Source organism: Lissotriton vulgaris, chromosome 1_1, assembly GCF_964263255.1.
Source record: "Lissotriton vulgaris chromosome 1_1, aLisVul1.2, whole genome shotgun sequence".
Classification (NCBI taxonomy): domain Eukaryota; kingdom Metazoa; phylum Chordata; class Amphibia; order Caudata; family Salamandridae; genus Lissotriton; species Lissotriton vulgaris.
The window spans coordinates 1330438676-1330463019 of NC_141685.1; the positions used below are offsets into that span (position 1 = coordinate 1330438676).

At 42.2% G+C, this 24344-nt stretch overlaps 1 protein-coding gene across 2 annotated transcripts in view; it reads left to right on the forward strand.

Annotated features, from left to right (window-relative positions):
* Window positions 1-24344, forward strand: part of LARP4 (La ribonucleoprotein 4) — a 331711-nt gene that overhangs the window by 51474 nt on the left and 255893 nt on the right. For both annotated transcript variants that reach the window (XM_086966264.1, XM_086966274.1), the window contains one exon: window positions 18025-18169. In XM_086966264.1, coding sequence (XP_086822390.1) covers window positions 18025-18169 — 145 coding nt within the window. The remainder of the gene's footprint in view (window positions 1-18024; window positions 18170-24344) is intronic.

The window sequence follows — 24344 nt, forward strand, 5'->3', positions numbered from 1 at the left end:
TGACAGTTGGTAGTGTAAACTTTTGCTGCCAGTGTTTGATGCATTTGAGAGTAGATAATTGTGGCTTGTGCACATTACAGCTTTGTTCTGCACAGCGTTTTCATAAATCATAACCTGGTAGCTTAGTTACTCAATTGTTTGCGTCAAAGGTTTCAATCTGCATCATCAGGAGAACTTGAGTTGCCTCGGCGGGGAATGCACTATGAGTTCTTGTTTAGTTGTACTGTGGTGAATTAAGAATCACTTTGGGGTCTTGGGCTAGAAGGTACATGTTTTATGACCCGAATCTATGGCATTAGCTTGTTGTGAGAAAAAACCTCCCATTCGTGATATTAAACATGGAACTTTAATTCCTATCTAGGTTTTAAGACCCAGGCTGTGTTGAGGTCAGCTAGTGAAGAATATTTGGAGGAACACCACTAAAGTTAGAAGATTTCTCAGGGTGGTACGCTCAGTGCTTTAAAGTTTCAGATGTGAAGCTAGAAGACATTAGTATTTATAGGGCACTGGCAATGTGATCCTATGGTTTAAGAAACTGGAGCCTCTGAGTTTTGGATCTGTTGCATTTTGTATAGGTTTCTTCTGTAGCCTGTTGCATAGTCTAGAGAGGAATGTACAAGGGAAGCTGTGCTTTTTGACTCTGGGTCAGCTGTACGTGAATATATCAGTTCACCAGTTCTAATCCGAATTTGTAGGTTATCCTTTAGTGGTTTTAATTTTGTTTTCTAAGTTAGTCCTGCAGAAATTCCGACTCTCTTTATTACGCCCTTTGAAACTGGTTTCGCAGACCAGGGCCGGTAATACGTTGGTGTAATATCTGTGTGAAAGCAAGAAGGCAGTTCACATACACTATGCAAAAATGTTGTACATGGACCTGTAATTTGGAAATGCCCCCAATTTTTTAACAGCTTCAATTGCTGCTTGCCAGCTTTTGTGAGTAATAGTAAATTTGTCTTAAATCCACGTTCTTTAGATGTATTTATTCGTCAAGCAGCTTGAACAGTCTACTTATGTAAATGTATGTTTATTGGTACTTAACTGAGATCTTATAGAAATCGTCCGCAGTGCACACATTTAAAATATATATATTTTTTCCTGCTTTTGACCCTTCTGTTACTAATCTTAGTCCTAATATGTTTTAAACTCTGGAAAAAATTAATGCGTTGAGAGATTGTAATGGCCCTTGGACTTTATTCTTACCTAGTCTTATTTACCATCTGTCTACCTCTTCAAAAGATCTGATCTGCTTTGGTTGTTTAGTTAGTAATGTTTAAGCTGGTGTTGAATTCTTTCTTCACTTCTCTACTGACGTAATTTTATCTAAGACGTAATTGGACAGCATATTGATGAAAAGATTCCTATGTTTGGAGAACAAACGTTTTCCCTGTAGCTCTCAAAATAGTGTGCTCTGCGCCATATGGACCCATCAGACAATGGGAGCGTGAACCAAATTTTATCTAACATAGTACTTTGAATAAAGTTTTGATATTTTGGCTAAGCATTTACTCCCTTCACTAGATGTTTCCTTAAATGCTTTATTCATGTAAACTGAGAATTCGGCCATACCTAGATCAGAAATAAGGAGCACCTGCATTAAGCGAATATTGTGTGGCTGGAATCCCTTTGTCCTCGTGAAGCCGAATTTTAACGTCTGGATAATGGTGGAGAGTGCTTAAGTTAGTGGCGGCTGCCACCGAACAGGAGTGAAGAGGTGGGGATGACCAAGAAGTGAAAAATTAACATACCTGTCATCTCCGCCACTCCTCTGTCCGTAGAAATGGAAACACTCAGACTGCTTGCCTCTCCCAGCCAATTACGATGCTTCAGCAGCAGCGTTGTGATTGGTTATAGCGGCAGAGCAAGCCACTCGGGTAGTGCCTGTGAGTCTGGGAATGTTATTCACTGGGCTGTGCAGCCCAACGCAGAACATGATAAGCGTACATGGCGGTTTGGCTGGCCCAGAAGGGCCGCCCAAACTGTGGTGTGCACTAAGGGAGTGGAAAACTACTCGCTCTGTTCCAATGGCAGCAAGCCCTGCCCAGACTAACCTGGCTTAGAGTCCTGCTAAGAAAAATAAAATTATAACTGATTTTATTTTTTGTACTGCTGTTTGAGCAGTGAGGCGAAGCTGCTCCGCCTAAGCGGAGGAGCTGCCACTGATTGAAGTAGACATGGTCTTTGCTTAGCCCTGCTATTAGGTTAGTGAATTAAGCATCCTGCTCCATGGAGCAAATTAAACAGCGACTGCTGAAGATTTCACTTAATATTTTTCCTTCTATATTTAGATTCTATAGTGACAAAGTGGAATAGGAGGACATTTTTAGTAACTTGAACAGCCATTGCTATACTTCCCCCAGTTGTGAGCTTAAATTGTGGAATTATCGCCTTTATATAGTACACCTCAAATTTGTGCTTGGTAGTTTTTTAGTTGGAGTTATGATCTTGCCAGTCACTCCCTGGTGAACATTCATTGCATTAATCAGTTCACCCAAAAATTAAAACACTCACACCTGCCCTCGTCCATTGCACTGTGAAGATGTCTTGGACGGACCCAGTTCCTAGACCAATGTTGTCTCACCCACAATCCCTTTCTTTGTGACTGACTGCATGTTTCAAGGGTTACACAGTGAAGAATAGAAAAATCTATTTTTCACAGTAGTATTGCAGATCCTTTAGTTAATTCATTTACCGAGCTTTGCAGATGGTCATTTGTTGACATCTAGTATCTGACCATAGAAAGTGATTAGAAAGCAGGTGATATTATGTAAACTAAGACAGTTAATGGGATGTAGATTCAGATGCATATGAGAGCTTTCGAATTTTGGAATGAAAATAGCTATAACAAATACGTATAGTGGCAATGGATACCTCCCTTATTAGATCTTCATCCATTCGTTTTAAATTATTTGAAAACTTCAGCGCACTATAGGTGTAGAAAATCCCCCTTTTCTCTGTGGTCCCCCTTGTTTTTTTGTGCCTTTTTGTTGTAACCTATATTTTTGCAAATTCTGGAAAATAAATTCTTAAAAGATTGCTGATGATTCCCATTAGTTCTCCCCCAAAATTCTGTCACTGAAGTGGGATTGGACTATGTTAAAGATAGAGTAAACATCGCCCCACCGATTCTATGAGGGAAAGTGTGGACTTCGGAACAGTTATCATTCACCAGGGCGATTATTAGAGAATTTATGAGTCTGGAAAAGGCCCTGTGTATTCCCTGGCTCTGTTATGTCCAAAATACTTTTAGTAAGATTGGGAAACTGCTATGATAACCGTGACGGCATACAATCTAACATGAAATTAACTATAATAATGCATATTATAAGGAATTAAGAATGTCCAATCGGAATGATGAGATACTAACTCACGGGCCATCATGCTATCAGCAATTTTATTTGTCTTTTACTATTCATAGACAATCAAGTTTCCTCTTGACCAAGTTTCGTCTTTGCACATTGCACTTTCTTGTGCCTTTTCCTAAACAGGCAAGCTGGTGTGAGACTGACTTCCTGTACCTGCAATAATTTAGCCCAACGGAGCACAATCCACTTTGTTTTGCATGCTATAAAAAGACATATGGGCACGCTTTATTAAGCCTATCTTGAAGGAAATTCGCCCTTGTTCTTATCAAGAAGGTTTCAATTATTTACGATCTTTGTCCACTGTTGCTATTTGCAGCGCTGTGCTCAACTTCGTTACAACTGCTTTATTAATTGGGAAACGTTATGACTTGTGATATGGAAACTGGGCCTCAAGTGATTTTTAGGTTTTAAATTTGTTCTGTAAACCTGTGGTGGACTGAGAAAATATTGAATACTATAAAAATCTGTCTTGACATTTTTAACAGAGAATTAATACATGTACTCATCCCAATTGTTGTATAGAAAGTTTTGTCTTTAACTATTTTACGTATGAATGACTTACTTTTATGATTCACATGAATCAAAGTTATTTGTACTTAATATACTATGTTTTTTTAAACCAACTTTGTTGGGTTTTTTGTTTTGAAAGAGCATAAAATAATTACCAGTTTCACATCTTTTACACAATGAACTACTGCTTAGTACACAGTTACAAAACTTGATAGACTATGTTAAAGTCAGATTAAATAAAATAAATTCACGTTTATTACACCCCGTTCAGGCACCGTATTTTCTGTTACGTTTTTGTTGGTTATCCTTGCAATGAAAGTTATCCTTAACTCCAGACCTAAGGTGCCTGTTTGTTGTTTATAAGGCCTTAATGTATATCCTTTGCTGTCAAGAGGACAAATATAGGAAAGGATTAATAAGATTTAAGATTATAAAAACATTTCATCATTCTCGTGTATTAGTCCTTTAAAACACAATGTACTGTTGGGAAGCAATTGCTTGTATTTGCTTGTATGAAAGTTGGTATCTGGGATGGCTGCAATGCATTTGTTAGTATGCAATCTCAGTTATTGAGACAATGTGACAGTAAACATTTACATTGTAAAGTCAGATTAAGCTTTCAAGTTATATTCGTTGACTGCTTAAAGTTAAAACACAATGTTCACTGAAAATAACTCAATCCACAGAAATTAATGCACAATGCTCATCGAATTCCATTGGGATGTGGGGCGGACGGAGGAGTGTTGTCACTTAACGAAAGGTGCCTCCTACTGTTAGCATAATAAGCACTTTCTGGAGCGAAGACCAGTTGTCGTGTTTTGGTGTATTGGGGCTAATACAACAGGTCTGAGCATAAAAAAGCAGGTAGAAGTAAAGCCAAGCAAATGCATTCTTTGTGAGAGCAATAGCAAGCTGTGATGTGGATATTTTATCGTTGTAACTTTTTTTTTTTGTTTGCTTTTCAAAGAACTGAGCTTGAATGTATCACATGTTGCTTCTGTTATGTCTGTAATTCAATTACGGCTTCCTTGTATGGTAACTTCTTTCTGTATTGTCTTCATAAGTCTTTCTCGATCCACTTGCGTAGAAAATAAACTTCTGCATAACTAAAAAATCTTATTCATTTCTCATTAATCAAAAAAATTAGTTATGTGCACGTTGCAGCTAGTTCGTTTACTGTTCCTCCTTACAGCTGTGATTTCTTCCTGTGACAAGATAGGCCAGTACTTCACCTCATTGGAGGCATACCATGTAGAAAACTAACATTTTGGAACTCGAAGGCATATTAGACTGTGCACCTTAAAATCTGATTGCTGTGTTGTAATTAAGACCGTTCAAAACTCTAAATGGACTGCCATGAATTGGTATGCTGGACCCAACTAACACACCGTTCTAGCACAGAGTAGCTTGAAGTCTCGTCATGTGTGCATGCACTTGAGAATCTTCGTACACACATTGTTTATAACCAGAATACTGCTGCCACGTAGCCTATAGATCCAACCAGCGCCAACATTGCGTAGCCATATCGGAGGTTGCGCATGAAGTGCTGCTCCAGTCATATAACATTCCTATATATAAAGCAGCCCTAATTTATGTTTCTTGTGTTACAGCATCGTAGTTCAGTCTGGCCTGACACTAGCCATCCTTTAATGTAACGTTTGAAACTAAAATCTCTTTTTAATACATTGTGTATCATCTTTCCGTTGGTACTAATATGCTTCCATTCAGGAATGTTCCTAATTTGTTGTCAACTAACTTATTCTATATATTAAGAGCTGGATCTGTTAACCTAAACCTTCATCTTGTACTGTGTAACAAAGAAGGCAATTCGTTTTCGTTATTTTTATCCTTTGCATATACTTATCAGTTCTCTTAAAACGTTTTTCTCTAGAGACCTATTCTTTAACTGGTTTCTTGTGCTTTTTGATCTCTATGCATATGAAATGCCAATCCTTTCACTAGCAGTGCAGTATTGGCTATTAAGGTTGCTGCATCGACATGCTGTTTTCTGTGCAAAGGTCAAAGTGAACATAATAGGAAGAAACCTCTTCAAGTGAAGCATTACCTAATGCCTCACACACTGTTTAATAGCACAGTTAGATTTATAAATAGAACTGTGATTGATAGCATCAGCATATGTTAGTGTGAGTGTCTCTTAGCCAATAGAAATGTAATAAATTAATAAACCATGATTCTTTCACTGTAAATTGCAGTACCTTCCATCTGCCTCTTACTAAATTGAATGCGTTTAAGAGTTTTTGGTGTGCCAGCTCTCTTGGCAGAACTTCACTTTAAACTTCTGAAACGTAATCTTGTGCATGTTGTCGCTGTGTGCTAGGGAACCCCCGCGATGTTTATTTTTTTCCATTTTGTACACTCTAAAAGCTGAGCTGTTCAGTAAGGGTCCATGACATATGCTTGCTTGACCGATTTTCATGGTAATTGCCCATGCATATTAGTTCTCTTTTTAGAGTTGTGGTATGCAGATAAATTGGGTTTTGATATTTTGGAAAATCTTTAAAGGATCTTCTTGGACCTCTGTTGCTCACCGGTTTAAAAACTGTCAACTTTAAGTTGCCCAGAATATAACCGTATAGTCCTTATTCAAGTTTGTTTGAAATGGTAATTTAAAAATTCTATAAAATAATTGGTATATACAATAAATGTATGTAGTGCAGTATTGTTTGTTTTGCGATCGTGAAACTTTTGTCATTCAAAAAAGCAAACTACATTTTTAGTTCTAGCCAAATCGACTTCCTGCCATTACATTGAATTATGTTATGGTGGCGGGTAGTAATCTGTATTCCATGACTTTCTAATGCCGTTTTGATTTGAGGTAGTAAATCCCTTCTATTGGTTTCTTCACTAGCAACCAAGTAAGAAACCATGTGGCTTCGATCAGCTGTCAGTGCCAGACTAAGGACCTGTACCTGTGGTGTTCATTTAAGCTCAATGCAGTCTTATTTGCATGTTTTCAGTAGTGGTGATGTGCATTTGCATCTTCCTCCTCCAGTCTAGGTTGAGAAACACGTCTTTGTCAGATTTTATTTTTGCAGTTAGTTCAGGACACCAAAAAATCTTGCCACTTGCAAAATAGAGAGGAACTTCTGTCTTAGCACTCATCTTTGGTCTGCTTTACTGTTTGCAACAGCACTGATAGTGTAGGGATTTTGAAAGTGTTGATTGGTTGTTAAGCCTTATTCCATACAACTTCTTGGTGTCAAAGTGAAATTAAATGGGCATTCCGTCAAGTTAAATTGCTGTTTAAGTAGTCCCAGTAAGGGTGGCACGGCTGAGATTACAACCATCGTAAACAAGTAGAATGCTCTTGACCTCCACTTGGATAGTACCAATCTCTATCTTCGGCCTCTGTTTTTAGGTCTCGCGCCTAGCGTTGCAGTGCGCAGCAAGAGACATTTAGTAGGTAAAAATGGGAGTTCAGAAGCTGACTTAGGAATGGCACACGCACAAGCGTGTGCCTTTCCTTTTGGGGCATGATATTGGGCTTTGTGTGCGTGATTTTTACCAAGAGAGCACGCAATAGGCCAAAGGTGGTCGCATTGCTCCACTCATGACCTATTGGTGTCTATTACGCGCACCAGGGCATCATGTGGTTTCAATTATCGTGCCCAGACACTGGTGCGATAATTGAAACCACATGTCTCGCTGTGTCGCACGCACCACTCGCGTGATTGTTCATTTTTGGATCTATTTCTCAGGGAAGCAACTAAATAAAAGAACCGCTGATGTCGTGTGTGCTTGTTTTTTTAAAGTTCTTTAGTGCTCCCACACCACAGTGATTGAAGGGTACTTGGTGACCGAATGCAGACTTTATAAGCATTTCATTTGATTCAGTTTTTTTGTAGGATTAATGGCAATGTTTTTTTATGATCTAGCTGTATGGGATGTTATTATTTTCTCGGTTGTAAGCCTCAATTAGAGAAACGGATAACTTGTATTATAAAACAAAGTATGCTAAATAAAAGGTTTATTGTTTCTGTAAAGCCTAGCGTCTGGAACCATGCTGAACAGAAGGCCGAAGAGTTGCTTCATGTTGTGTTCTCCTGCAGCTGCTTTTAAAGAAATGCTTTGCTTCTCATTACGTAGTACTATAGTGACAAAGTGGTGGCCTTCAGAAACCGTACTGCCTGAGCTGCTGCAAGGGTTTGCCTTGGTTTGCAGAGATGATATTGTAAATTATTTTTTGGTTGTTGTGTGGGGGCTGTCGAATTTGTTGAGGCTCACAGAGCTGCTTGGGTTTGTCTTCACCACCGTAGGTGGGGAGTTACCTGCAAACCCCCACCTTCTCAAGGTATGACCTTAGATGCACGTGCAAGATTGCGTAACAAAATGTATCACAACTGTAAGTGATTTGGGAGGGGGGGCGCAGGGGTGTCTTTTCTTCAGAGGCAATGTCTCCCTAAAGGAGCGGAAAAAAAGATAACTAATTTATGTACATGTAAAGACATTCTGGAAGTCTATTGTGTACGTTCTACCATCCGCATAGGAAGAGGTATAGGCGTTAAACTTCCTGGAGCCAGTAGTTTAATGCGCATTCAGGGCTCCTCCTCAGCCAGGCTGTGATCATCTTTCAATTGGGGGGAGGGAGTTCCGTGTCTCCTTCTGAATGAGGGGAGAGTATATGGTCTGACAGCTAGAGCTGCCGACTTTGGTGCTGGTAACCAAGCTTCGATCCTTGAAGTCGCGTCCACATAACTAAATCTCCCCGTCCCTACCAAAAAAAATGAATGTCACCATCGGTCATAAGGTGGTGGAGCACCTTAGAGTTCAGTTTGAATTACGATGCATACTTGCTAATCCTACCAGTGTAACCGTTAGATTACTGTTTTTAGGTCGAGCCTGAGCAGTACATGCACTTCTCTGCAAGGCATGCTGTATTCAGGTAGGGACTTGTTTTTCTTCTTGCATCTTTAGGAGCAGACCAGATACGCCGCCGGGTTGCAAGAATTGCCCCATGACTGAGCAATTTTGCACCAGTGGCGGGCAATCTTTCACCATGGTTTGGACTGACCAGTGAGTCAAAAATATAACTTATCTTGGTGCAGTGCTCGCACAGATAGGTCCCTGCAAACAAACTTTTGAACTGGTCAGTAAAGATCTGTGTAAATTGCAGCTTCACCAGAACAGAAGTGCTCTGTCACCAGTGCAATGGAATGTGGACCCTAGGTTTCTGCAGCCTGTATCATGGAGGGATTGTTACATCAGGGCAGACACCTCAATTTGCTCTGTTTCTGTCTTTAGTCAATAAGACAGTGAACAAATAGCGGTTTTCCAAGTTTTAGTATGTATAAGTTGATACCAAACCTGAGGCAATAAGAAGTTTCTTTATTATTATAACAACATAAATGTACGTGAAGGAAATAAAACAGAGCAGTTAATTCATTTTTTTAAATACGGGCTGTCCACCCATTATGCCTTTTCTTTGATAATAAAGACATTACACATGAACATGATTCATTAACAGATAGTGGAGCTTTTTTTGTAATGCTTAGAAGCCAGATTCCTCAATTTTTGCCATCTTGCTGGTGCTGTGCACTGTAGTATTTTTGCCTCTTGCACATAGTGACAGTAGGGACAATGAAAACAAGCACCGCTTCTCTTTCACACAGGGGACCATAACATAACCCAAACTATATTTTCACACCAAAAACTATGGAATTAGGGACCGCACATTTCAACACGAGACATGTTTTGCATTTGGTCTTTTATTTTAATTTATGGGCATAAAGCTGCTCTTCTTAACTGATGGGCATCTGATCAAGGCTCAGACCTCTACTGTAGTGCCTCTGATGTAGCCTAACACGTGCCCTACCAAAACGCCTGCTCACCCCAAAGAGCCTGTTGGCTCTCTTGACAAATGAGATATTTATTGTTCCCAAACCTCCTGTGCTTTCCCAGCCTTTGGGAGAGGAAAGGCTGAGAGGGCCTGTCAGACTCAAACCTTTGACCGTCTGATTCCAGCAGGGTCGGGTGGCCTAGTGGACTAATGCTTGTGTTCCACTTCATGGTCACAGATTCAAATCCTGGCTCGTCCACCCAGCCTTTCATCCTTCTGCGGTCGATAAAATATGTACGCTTGAGTTGGGTTACATTATTCATCGCCAAGATATCCTTGGGTGAATGTATGCTTTACAAATACACGTGATGTTGAGTCAAGATGCCGGGTGCAGGTGCCACAGTCCAGTCACATCATCCAGCTTACAATGCCGGGTATATTGGCTGGCTGGGCAGCCCTGTTGTCAATCAGCATTCCATCCGCAGTCATGCAGCAGCGCGCGCATGCTTCCGTCTGGGCAGACAGGGCACGAGCTGATGCGCCCTGAAGACAAGGCCAGGGATAGAAAGCAAACCGGGCTCTGAAAGCTTGGTTTACTTTCTCTAGTTTCCATTCCACAGCAATATTTATCAATGATGCAGCTTGGGCTTGGCACCAGGGCCCAGAGGCTTGCAGGGGCACTGCCCCAGGTTTTCACTGCATTTTACTTCCCCACCCGTGGTAAGGAAGGATCTACATCCTTGCTTATTCTATGGCCCATGACATCCTTGCTAAGCCCTTGTTACAAAGGGCCAATCCTGTGATGTTATTGGGTAACAGTTGTGCGGTGGTCCTTCTGCTACACCTGGCATTTTGGTGCATCTACGCCCACAAGCAAGTAGGCCAATTAGTGCTTAACTTGTGCAGGTGTTTGCCAGAGCTCTTAATTAGAACTCATTTTAGTGCATCAAGACTTAGCTGAGATGCATGGTTAGGTCTCGCGTGAGCCAATGCGCTTGCGTATTGCTCAGGCGAGATTATAGTAGGCGGAAAAGAAGTCTACCAAAACTGCTGCGGATCGCATACGGTTCATGGTATCTATGCGCGTGCACACCATCGCCAGCCACATAACACACCACCATTTGTCTGTGCCTCAGCATCAGACTTCAAAGGCTGCTGCGCCCCGCATCAGACTTCAAAGGAACGCGCTTCCGCCCCCCCTCCGCCCACCCAGCCACAGCAATGCCGAGAGCTTGTTTCTGGACGAAAGTGAAAGCCTACTGTGCTTGTTTACAGTAGCCTTGCTTCTCAAATGCTGTTGCTGTGTTGCCATCTCTTGGGACACTCTGCTTGAATACACTCGACTTGCTAGCTGCAATGCTACATCCGCTATGCTTTGCCTCTAGACACGTTGATCCCTCGCAGACTGTGCTGACTACGCCCTTCCTGATTCTGAAACTGACCAACGCAGTCACCACACAGTCTGTCCTCTGTCTTATGAGAGTCCGACTGCTCTGACCCACGAGCAACTAGTGGATGACGTGTGCATTGGAAGGCTCAAAGACGCAGTCGGGTGCAAAAAAACGGTAGGCTGAGGTGCGGCGAGACTGTGGGATTGCACCTGGATGCTGCCGACTGGAAGAGGAGTTTTTGATGGGAAACTGGCATCATTGTAAGAGCACGGAGGTGGGGTGATGTGCAGGCTGCAAGGCGCGCTGTACTGCATGACTCGCGCCCTTCCCCCTATGCAATATTGATGCCTTGGTATTCTGCTGACCGAGTGGTGTACGAGTGCAGACTGGAGCTCTACTGCTGGACTTGGGGCATACCAATTGAGGGGCCACCTGCATACTTTTTGTATGATGCCCGGTGGCGCTACCTCGCTAGCTATGGGGGAGATTGACTTTGGGCTCCCTCCTTTGACTATCACCTACCCAGCCGGACTTCGGGCTAACGCGCCCGTGTCTGTCCTGACCTTACCTTCCCCCTCCCCCTGCCCCCTTCCCCCAACCCTCCCCCCTCTCCGCTCCTACTCTTTCCAGCTTCTGTCCTCCGCCCTCCCATGCCCTTGCCCTTTGTCCCCACCCTGTTTTTCTGTGAACCTCTTCCCTCGCCACTGGAGACTGATCTATTTTGTCTGATGCCCGATGGAGCTACCTGGTTTAGCTATAGGGGAGATGGGCCGTGGATTCCCTCCTTGGTCGTCACCTACCCAGTCTGTCTTTAGACAGACTTCCTTTCGTCTCTACGGTTGTCTCTTCCCTTATCCTCACTTTCCCCTCCTCCCCCACTCCCCACTACTTTCTCTCTCCTTTCTCTCCTCCCCTAATTGTATTTCTGATTGTTTGATCTAATGGTTACTTGTTGATCTTTTTCTGGTATATTGTTTAACTACATTGTTGCACTTCCTTTCGTCTCTCCTTTAGTCTCCTACCGCATCCTCCCTCTATTTATGTCTCTCCCTCCCTCCTCTCTCAATGTATTCAGACTGAACTATTTTGTCTGATGCCCGATGGAGCGACTTGGTTTAGCTATAGGGGAGATGGACTGTGGATTCCCTCCTTAGTCGTCACCTACCCAGTCGGTCTTTAGGCAGACTTCTTTTTCTCTCTCCTTATTGTCTCCTCCCTAGCTCCGATCCTCTTTCCCCTGAATCTCTCCCCTTGCCTGCTACTCTGCCTACCCCCTGTCCTTTGTTCCCTTTTGACTAAGCACTCCTCCCCTTGTTGGGGAAAGATCCAATATTTATACTCTGGAGTCTCAGCGAACCCGCTGAGTGAGTCCAGTGCGCCAAGGGAGCCACTCTCACTTGAGGTATGTTATGGCACCCCTTGCCAAAGCACTCCCTCTCCCCTTTTTGGGGAAGGATCTAGTATGTAGGCCTTGAGTCTCAGAGACCCCTCATAGTCCACTGCGTAAAGGGAGCCTCTCGCAATAGAAATAGGGATGGGATAGCACTTCCCCTGGGATCACAGCTTACTGGACTTTGGACGTTGCCTTGACTCGTCTACCGGTTTGTGTCCCAGTCACCCTTCCCATCCTCTCCCCATGCTGTTTCTCACCCTCCCCTTTCCCGCCTTAATTATCGGTCTACTTCCCCAACTCCAACCCCCCTCCCCTGAATTTCTCAACTTGCCTGCTTTTCCCCTAACATATTTGTGCTTATTGTTTATCTCGACCTTACAAGTAACTATGTTGCCATGCTCTAAGAACTGTGTAACCTTTGTGACAATGTAACCTGTAACTATGATCGGATGCTCATGTAAAACGCTCTGATACCTCCGGATCTAGCCAGCGCTATATAAAACTTTAAAAATAAATGTCTGCCCTGCCACCATTTACTTCGGACACTCTGACCCTCACCCCCGTCACTCACACCCCCACGGACACCACCACATCACTCACACCCCCCACGGACACCACCACATCACTCACTCCCCCCACGGACACCACCACATCACATCACTCTGGGGCACCACTCGGGGACACCACCACAATCACATCCCTCTGGGGCACCACTCGGGGACACCACCACATCCCTCTGGGGCACCACTCGGGGACACCACCACCACCACCACATCACTCTGGGGCACCACCACATCATCACTCTGCACCACAACAGCACTGTCCTTGCTTGCTACCAACAAGCATTGCCATAGCCAATAGGACTCGCATTAGGAAAGTGTAAGCTATTGACTTTGTGAATAACAATACTATTAATTTATATATTTTCAAAGCCAACACATTAAAAAAATTGTCATTTACAAAGCCAATAGCTCACACTTTACTAATGCGAGACCTATTGCGTTGCAAATGCTTGTTTTCGGATTGTAGTATTCGTGTAGTTACCCAAAAAACAAATCCATTTTGCATGACCAAACCAATGATGCTGCATTAGAGGTGCCAATTTTCACACACACACACACACACTTTTAAATTTCAAGCATCGCACTGCCACCATAAAAAAGGCGATACAAAAGGGGGTGGTAATGGATGAAGCATCTGAACCAATCAATAAAACACTCACACCCAGTTAAAAGATCTGGGTTTAATCCATCACCGTTCTTTAGCCCACTCTGCTACCCCAGTTGAGACATGGCTATATGCAAATCAGTCTGACCCTGTGCCTCATGGAAACAGTCCAGCCCGAACTGCCAGTGTCAGCACTGCGATTAATAAATAGCAAAAAATTGTACAAGGTGCACGAGTGCAAAGTGGGTGGCACTACGGCGACGCAAGTGACAGTGAAAAGCAGCGTGGTCGGTGCAAAGTGAGAAGTGAGTAAATATATACAGTGCGTAAAAACAAAGTGATATTCAAACAATTTAGTTTTGCATATATCATTTTATGACCACCACTAAGTAAAGGGCGCCTAGGAATTAGCTGGGAAGTATACTGCGTTTCGATCCATAGTACATTGGATCATCATCATCATCATCAGGACTGGAGGGCCGAAGGCATTGCTGTATGGAAGAGAAGGGGAGGAAAGAATGAGGGGATGGTCGGGTCATAGGTCCATCAGGTTGTTGGAGGGAAGGGGGGGGGGAAGATTCGCCGTCGGGCAACTATTGCTATTGTAGCAAGTTCACTCATGGGCGCTTCCCCTTTACTAAGTCGCGGCGTCCATTATTTGAAATTGTTTGCAGATTTGCAGCGCTTTACTTTTAGTTTGGGGCTTCTACATTTTTGGAGCACTTTCGTTTTGCTGACAAAAGCCATTGTAGCAGGTTGTGTTACGCTACGATCCTGGTTTGTGCTACTGTTTCTGGTAGCGGTCTCTTAGATGTGATGGCCCTTTGACTTTGAGGGAGCGCAGCGCTTTGGTTTTAGTTTATAGTTATCATGCTGCATTTATTTTAGTGAAGTGTGCCTCTGCTTTTTCCCATATAGCAGTTTTAAACATTTTGGGATGCTTTTGTAATAGCAAACAAAAGCATCTCCATGGCACACATCTTGGAATTTTAATATTTAATGATCTTCGCCAATAGCCTGACTGTGGTTTTGGTTTGTGGTTTCTAAACGTTCATAATTTTACCAGCATCAGCTATTGTAGTAAGTTCACTCATGAGTGCTTCCCCTCCACTATGCCACAGCGTCCATTATTTGAAATGGTTTACCGATTCACAGCACTTTACTTTTAGTTTGGGGCTTCTACATTTTTGGAGCTCTTTCGTTTTGCCGACAACAGCCATTGTAGCATTTTACAAATTATCAGTGCAATTAGCATTATAGTACATCTTTTAAAAATCTCATAACGCATGTCTGGTATTTGCCTTCTTTCTCATTGCCCCTACTTGATTTTTATTCCTACTCAGTGTTGCACTTATGTGAAATAAAGTACACCATGCGACTTACCCATTCATTAATACAGTTATAAAAGTCTGTTTTGTACGTTTCATCTCTATACTGCATGTATGCGCCCTTCCCGCTACAGCCTAAAATTAAAGTCCCGATCACATGGCTAAATACTAAAAATACATTTAGGGAGGCGGGGGAGCAGCAAGCACACATCGGAAAAGCTAACGCAGTAGACTTTACCAACATCACAGCTATGGGCACATAGGATGCATTTAAGGCAGGATGTACAATTTTTAATGCAGGCAGAAGTTGTAACACACCCTTAACGCATCTTCAGTAGGTTTGTAATGTCAAAGACCGCAAAAAAAATCTCATAACGCACAAATGTGTGTTTATATGTGTATGTATGGGTATATAGATATAGATATACACACACACACGCCTTGTATTTATAGCTCTATGGGGGCCTGCAGTAAAAAAAACCTGCAGCCGAAGGGGACCGGCATCCAGAGATCAGTAAAGAAGCCTTAAAAAAAGCTTGTGTGAACTATTTTAACTAATAGCAATATCTCCTTGCATGGCATTTGCCAGGGAATTTAACAATACTACGTTTGTGCGTTGTGGTGTCGGTGAAATTCCTTTTTGTATGACTATAGGAATACTCTGGCTTTTTTAAATTTGTGTCTGAGTGGCTTCCGTATCTATCTAATTTGTTTAACAGCTTTTTTAGAAAATACTCCCCCCCCCCCCCCCCCCCCCACCCCCCACCCAACATCAGAAAAACTTTGTAATTGCATAATATATGTGGATTGTGTGGTCTATAAATACCAAATCGAAACATTTTTACTTTTCAAATGCAGTTTATAATCGCCTCAAACTTAAATCTGGAGCAACTGGTAAAACATGTCAAGTGCACTGTGCCAGAAAAACATTTTGATGATACTTTAACTTCCCAGCTTTTCCATCCATTCAGGAACATATATCACAGCTAGCAGATATTGCAAAAATTAGCAATTTTCTGGTAGTGCTCTATCATCAAGCTCAAAAATTCCCAATACTCTGGCTCATGGAAACAGAAGCAAGGTAAAATCAAAAATGTAATCACTGTTATAAACCGCTCTAGTGGGCCATAGAGAAAGCAAGAGTTACTGTGCCCAACAGTGGGTTAGTGGGCCTTTGAGCCTGGTGTCTTGGCCCCTGGCTTACTATGGACTTTGAGTAACTGGTCTAAGTACTACCTCTTCAGCACTTGGCTCTTAGTGGTAGTGCAGGCCGAGCTGTCCATGGCTCTTTAGGGGGAGATAGTTGCAAGGGCTCACAACTCAAAATACTCGGGGTCCCCAGTAATGTGCTTTTCGGTTGCAATGCTGATTTTAGTATAAAAACAGTACAAAGGCATTCAAGACAGAACACCATAAATAAATATTGTCTCCTTTTAAGGCTAGTGCCTTGGTGCTGAACCAGGCCATATTGTCAGGCAGAATGCTGGTGCTTCAAGCTTGCGGCAAGTGTTCTTTGCTCCTGGGTGATGGCCCCTCACCCAAATCGGAGACTGACAACCCTTGGCCCCCAGTTTTGATTCAAACGGCAAAGAAGTCTTGGTGGTATTCCTTCTACTGATGAGACAATGCTGTTCAAAGTATGCTGAACAGGCTCTTATCTTTATAGTCTAAATTCAGGCATATGTGATTTAGTGTCCTTTCCTGTGCACTGCTGTATCACTTAACTACAGGTAAGGACAAAAGCCTTTTACTTGCACAAGGGTAGCATTTGATATGTCCCTGCCTGTTTAAGCATACCATATCGTGAGACAGACCTGGGTTATTCGCCTTGACCAAAAATCAATACAGGGGTCCAGATATGGTTGCAGCTGAGTGGCGTTCACGGCAGAGGTAGACCTCAGTCACCCTACAGGTGGCTTTTCTGTCCCAGCAATCACTTTCATGAATTTGTCTAAATAAAGTTTAAAAAATCCCTGAACTTTAATGTTTTTATTATCAGACTAAAAGTAAAACCCCAAATTTCATACTCTAGAATAATTGGTCTGCAACTTTTTTGTAGTTGGAGCTACTTCTGCTCAAGGAAAGTGCTGTTGAGCTACTAGCAAATTTTTCACTGTGCAATAGTGACAAAGGGTTAAATTTCACCACGACCACCATAGGCAGGGTAACCAGTAGTGACCACTAAAGCATTCCAGTTGAGGTTACCAGCAGAAATGCCAGGCAAACGTTTACCAATGGTAAGCCTCCACTTTAGTAAGGAAGTAACGTTCATTCAGATCATCAACCTAACCAGTAGTCTCCCCATCTCAAATTGAACGATCATTCCATTATCAACTTTAAATGTGTTTTGCAATTGTAATATTTTGTCTTCATAAGCATGTTCCGTTTTTGAAAATGCACTATAAAAAAACACTTTACATTTTGGGCTGGCAAACTAAATTTCCCAAAAGAAAACCTTTTTCTGAAAAAACGTCATTCTTTCCTTTAAGAATGTTTCTTTTTTAGAAAATACAGTCCCCAAACCAAATTTATGTGTCGGGGGTGGCTAAGAGTAGACCAGTTATGCTCTCAATATGTAAATGGTGGCACTCAGTATAGTAAAACTCGACCAAATATGACAAAATAGTCAAGGATGACTATTTAGCAATTCGCAAAATTATGCCATGAACACCACTTTTTTACGGCGGAACACAGTCACAAATGGATACAGACAAGGCTCTTTTCTGTTCTGGATCCATACCCTACACTTTTTGGCGTTTATGCTGATCTTGCTCCCAACTAACATACTTTCACACTATATATATATATATATATATATATATATATATATATATATATATATATATATATATTTCAGCACAAACCTCTGCATAGCTCATGTTTGTTTTGATAGGAATTAAAGGGTGCATGGATGTGGCTGGTTATGGTTGAAAGCTATGTATGGTTGTATTAGCCTGCATTTCTGTGGTGGTGGTTGTCCTAGGCTGGTTCTAAGTGCTGTATGTTATGATAGTTGGGGCTTTATTTAATACACCACACTTGGATTGTTCAGGTTTGGATTTGATTTGCTTTTTAGGTAACCCCTAAAGGTGCTGGTTTAAACCCAAACGCAAAAGTATGGCAGGAAATTCCACAAGGAGGCTCTGATGCTACCCATGCAGCTAATGGCACTTCTGAATCTTGGCAGGAATCTGGAACCTCAGCAAGGTCCCCAACTGAAGGTAGGTCTGTTAGTAAAGCTGACCTTGGGCTAATGGTGTTCCAGTTGTCTTGTGTGCCTGCTCATTATGCTCATCATCTGGGTGGTACACTCAATTTTCTAACTTTATAGAAAGATAATTTATTAAAAAATAATTATACTGTGATTGGTAAGAGAACCTTGATGCCAACTGCTGTGCCAAAGAGGATCAAGGCCATCATGCCCGTTCTCCTTGATATTGACCTGCATGACTACTTCCTCTTCACTACATCGAACAAAGGGATTTTGACTCATTCCTAAAAGCGATTACACTGCATCTGTGGTGCTTGGTGCTGATTCCCCCCCTCCCCCTCCATATTAACGTTATCAATACTTAGGGTTGCATTTCAAAGTGATCACTGCCAGTGCTTGTGCCTTCCCTGGAGTGTAAACTGCTAACATTTTTCCCTACTTCCCTACACATCTAGGCCACATCACTCTTACCATCACTGTGGTGCCTCTAGATCTTTCTGGGACTGACTGCTTTTATTCAAGAAGTAGTTCTCATGAGGATGTGAGAACTGACCCTGGACAGGTCTCAGTCTCAAGTCGTGTTAGGGCTGTTCTTCACCATTATCTACTGATCATGTTTTTGGTGTGCTCTGCAGGTGTGATATTTAATATTTATCGCTGAACAGATGAAAATCACCCCATGAGGACATTGGACTTGCAGGCCCTCTACAGTTCTGGACAGAGACCTTGAAACAATTCTGGACTGCACTTGAAAGTTTTTCAAGTTCAAATAGACAATCCTGCTGGTGTACTTTATTTAACAGTACATGGAATGATTAAACCCTCAACATTTTCTCTTATAGAAGAGAATACAAATGAGGAGAGATGTGATGCTAACAGTTGTTGGCTGCCTGTAATATGCTTTCTGGCTGAGAGCAGTGAAGAAACCCCTTTCATGTTGTACCTTCAAGCCTTAGTAGGTGCCACATTTGTGCAAACATAAGTCCAGGGATTGGGAGACAAATTGTGCAGGTCTTTCAGGTTATCCACAGGTAATAATGCATTTACCTGCAGATGAGGGAAATTTAGTTTGAATTACTTACGACTGAAAAGTAACCATTGCAAATTGAATCTGATCGCTCCCTTTTCACCTCAACAGCTTGTTCTCTGCAGTGTCATTCAACTGTCTCACGCTCTTCTTGTGCCAAATCTCTGGTCAGCTGGGTGAGCAGGCACTTTCTTTACTCCTCCTTCTGAAGGTCACCTTACCTATACGTATATGAATACGTCCAAAGAGTACACTGCTAACTGGTCTGCGTACTTCTATGAGGGATTTTCCAAGAGTCTGCACAACCAGTGGTGTGAGTTTTGCTTCTAATCTGCAGGGCGAGTTTTTATCTACTACCTGCTGGAATGTAGCTACCAATTCTATCCTGGAAGAGACTACTTCCTACCATTGAAGTTAGTTTGGGAAAACTATGTTGTCTTTGTTTAGGAAAATGCAGTGCAACATCATTTTGATAGATGCGCTTTTATGCCTGCTTCTCGAATTTAAATACTGAGCTTGTTCATTGGATGGTATCCACTTTTTTTTTTTTTAAGGGGTCTAGTTATGATGTTTTGAGTTGGAAAAACGTAGTCCTGCAATTCATTCTTTGGTCATATGGTATGCGGGTCTTTCCAGTCTCTAGCTAATACTGCTATCTCCTGTTTTGCAAAATGTGTACAGACTGAGCTTATGCTTCTATGTTGGGAAGCTTATTCCACCAGTACAAAAGTTGCATCACTGAATGATCTAGTACCGGAGGACTCACCATTTATAATGCTTTCAAACAGCATTATTCGTAGGATGCTGCATCCAGTGAATAATTGCTCAAAAAGTTGTTTGCTTGGAGCCTTATTCGACAGAATGAATCGCTGATTCCTGGACAAAATCTATGTACCAGGATATCATGGTCTGCACTGCAGTGGATTAATGAATAATTCTCTGACTGAACAAAGTCAAAGTCTAAATCTGCAGTGTATTTTCGCAATAAAATTCAATTTGTGCTCAGCCAGTGTACGAAAAAAGAGGTTGTACTAGTGAAAGTGAACTTGTAAACGCTTAGATGTCCACGGCCCATCATACACATGCATATTTGTTTAGGCTACAATGTAGTTGAACATTTTCTAGGATTAGTTTCCAATATGACCTCTGTAATTTCTTGTGAAGTCATGATTCGTAAATCTACACTAAAGTAAGGACGTTTTATATTTATTGGTGTGGCTACAGCTCAACTCTTTGCTCTCTTCATGTTTAAGTGTAGTTCTATGCTACTGTTAGTTGGACTATTCTTAAATGTTGCTGATGCGGAGTAACCAGCGGACTGGCTAGTGTTGACACTGGAGGTATAGTGCTGCTTCAAATAGTGTTTCATTCCTTTTACTGCGGGTTTTCATTTTAACAAACTGACAGACTAGGAAAACATGTCTGTGCAACCATTGCAGTACAGGTGTGACCTTGTCTTAAACACTTTTTGAACTTTTTTAAAATATATTTTCTTTTTTTTACTCTACTAAACCCAATCCTGTTAGAACTCTTACCAGAGTTACGGCGGCCTTTTTGATATTTGTAAGGCTTCACATATTTGGTTTGTGAATGCTATTTTCCCTCATTTTGGATTGGATGCTTGCCACATTATTTTAATGGTCACATCTTTAGAGGAGCCACATGTCTTACCGGGCAGGTGAGGATTACTGCATTTACATGCATATTTGTTCAGACGGATCTCCACTAGGTTTTGAATACACAACATGCTTGAGGAACGTGAAGTGTCGTGCGCTGTGTCTGTGTGGTTGTGGAAGTTAGTTGAACAAAACAGGAAACATTACTCGCCGGCTTCTATACGAGCCTGTGTGGATCTGTGTCCATACTTGCTTGTGAGCATCCACTTGGATTTTGTTCAATACTACGAATCTTTGGTCATTGTAAGTTTACTTTTTGCTATCTATATTCTGAAACATCTAAGTTTTGTAACATTTGGTAAACCTACCACCATGCAGTTTGATCCACCACCAAAGTTCCTCCAAAGCAAAGGTGATCCTCCAGCTCCATTGGTATGATGAAAGGAGTTAAACTTATTTGAACGCTGTAGATGGAACACGAATGTCTACTGACAGGAAGAAAACATTTTATTACATTGTTTAGGATCCAAGGGACCAATGGCTTTTAGAACAGTGTTACAAATGGCACCTCAAGGACAGGGTGCTGTGCATGAAAAAGCCACGTGGCGGATGGAAAATAGGTTCAAACCTACGTCTAGTAGTTTTCTCAACCGATTAACGTTTTTAACCCATGCTCAAGAAGACGAATCAGTTGATGAGTAGTCTCCTACAGGCTTGATAGCGTCATCTATGGTATGTAACTTTGGACCCATCACAGACTAAAAAAGATACCAAATTATTGTGCATGTCTGGAGAAAGATGTTGGAACAATTGTGGTTTATGGGTGACCCAAACATAAAAGATTCATTAGCACTGCTAATGCTTTAGAACAGTTATAAAATGGCTGCAATCTTTGAGTAAAGAATAAAACTCCTGGGGAGAATGTGTGTGAGGTAAATAGAGGATTTTCTTGTGTAGGTGGACAGTTTTTCTTTAACAAAAGTACTTTCATTGTTTTAGGAGTGGGAGTTCTAATCATATGGCCTCTTTTCCTCCATGTCTGACGTTGGCTAAAGAACGCAAAACAATTGGTTGGGTTGAACATAATGCACATTTTTGTAAAATTTTAGGAGAAATAACAAAATGCCCACCCAAAAGAAAAGTATTAGCGTGAAGAAGTGGGTCAGAAATGCATGTGTACCTAGTGAGACAAATGAGAATAGTGAAGGGATTGTCTTGTTTAAGTATTGAGCATGTCGGGAAACATGATGAAGCCACGCAAATGTATGGTTAAAATTTTGGACCAAATCGTACATCTTATGATGTATTCTGGTTCTCCACGGATGATCTTCACTAAAGGTTATTTCCAAAGGAATCTGACATAATTGCTGAAAGTTTTGGTGGTTCTAGAATAGATATCATAGGGTATGTTTGTGTTGAAATGGAATGCAAAGGAAGAGTGACCCAGATTAGGTTGTATGTAGTATTAAAAGATGTGAATGTCTTTGGATGGAAAGACCAATGTTACTTTGTTCTCTAGTAATAAGGTACCTGTGTTGGTAACTGACACCAAGAACAATGTTTGAGTGGTCATTCAGTTTCCTTAATTATTAACTAATAGGGTAATTTTTATTAAGACTTTTCTTCTTTTTTTACATGCAGTAACTTTGCATGGTAATAATAGCCACAGTACACAGCTAGTAGGTAAGGGAACAGTACCCCACATTGCAATAGTCAGTCTCTTGTACATTGTCTAAGGGGAGAGCAACAGGTGCACGCCACAGCAAATCCGATACATACCCACCCAGCGAAGGACTACAGTTTGGCGCCATCACTGTAAACACTTTAAGGGTCATAATCTGGAGCCAAAAGCCTGTCCCCCAGATCTTGGCACACGAGTTTCTTCCACAGCTTTATCATCTTTTCTGAAAAGTTTCATATGATCTATTCTGCTAGCATCAATTCTGCCACATCCCTATACCAGTAGTCCATCTCTGGTGTACACGGTCACATCCGTGTGACAGCCACCTCGTGAGAACCAGTGCTAGCTGCAAGAATTTATGCCATATTGTGACCTTCAGGATTCCTGGTATTTCCCCAATAAACACAGAGGTTACTGTGGCCTGTAATGAAGAAACTCCTGTGAGTTTATTCACCACTTGGATCTAAAAGTCTTGCACCACTCTGCAGTTCCAGGCCACGTGAATGAAGTCTGCCAAGTTCCGCAATGAGGACAGTTATCAGGCTGTGCCTGAGATATCCGCCAGAGCGTCGAAGGGGTTGGGGGGGTTTTAAATGCAATGCAAAAAGTTATGACGGACCAGTTTAAAGTGGGTGTTGCGCTGTAGACTGCATGGGCACACAGACGTGAGCCCAGTCTTCATCTTCCATGGGTACCACCAGGGCTCCTCCCAAGCCGCCTGGGCCAGCAAACAACCACCCACTGTATCCGCTTTCAAAGATTATATATCAGATATCTCATGCCTGCCCAACACACAGTGCAGATAGGTCCCCAGAGTGTCGGATGCTCCGTGTGGCTGTGGGAAAGGTGGTCCAGGTTTGCCTGGCTGTCTCCGCCAAGCTAGCATAACACAGAAAGTGACCCGGTCCAAGTGCAAACTCCGCCCATTCATCCTCAAATTAAATAAAGTACTTATAGGGGTACAAGTCCCCCAACAGCTTGCAACCCCCCTCTGTTGAAAATGTCCTTCCAAGCGTGGACAATCTGTCGGACCAATGCCAGTATCTACTTGTAACTTCAGATTAAAATGGGGTGTCTCAACACTACTGTGACTAGCTGTTGACAGATTTGCGCCGTCTGCCTTACCACAAGCGTCTGGGGCCTCAGCACCCTCCATTAATATCGTAGGAAGATGATCTGAATCGGTCATCCCCACCAGCATATGTTTCTCCTAGCTGTCCCCAGCCACTGCTCAGCGTGCTGCATACTAGAAATCAAGCCCTGACACCTCCAGGTCCAAATCTCTTCATATCATCTGGTCAGGATTGTCAAAGCCACTCCGCTACGTTTTCCGGCCTAGTGAAGTGAAACAAGACTAGTCCAGCTGCTTAAACACCCTGGCGGGCAGCAAGCGTAGAGCATTCTGGATGACATTTAAACAAAGGGGCAATAGTACCATCTTGGATATGGCTAGTCTTCCTATCAATGACAGCTAGAGCATGTTCCAGAAGGCGATCGAGGCTCTCAACTAATCAATCAGCTTCCCCATATTCAGGGGCATTTGTTGCACCCTGAATTGCACAACCATAATTCCCTGGTACGTAAATTGCTTCAGCTCCCAGGGCAGGCCGTCGTTTTGTCGGCTTTTCACTGGTGTCCCTACCAGCACAGCAAGAGGAAACAGTATGCACTTACCACATTTAATTCGTAGCCCCCAACAGGGCACCTAAGTTGTCTAGCAAGCATAACAGAATCTTTATGGATTCCCGGGAAGAGTGAAGGTAAAACAAAATATAATTTCATGTTACAATATGCTTAACTTCGCCCAGCTTTATGCTCTAGTCCCTCAGCTCCTGCCTTTACCACACAGCCATGGGTTTCC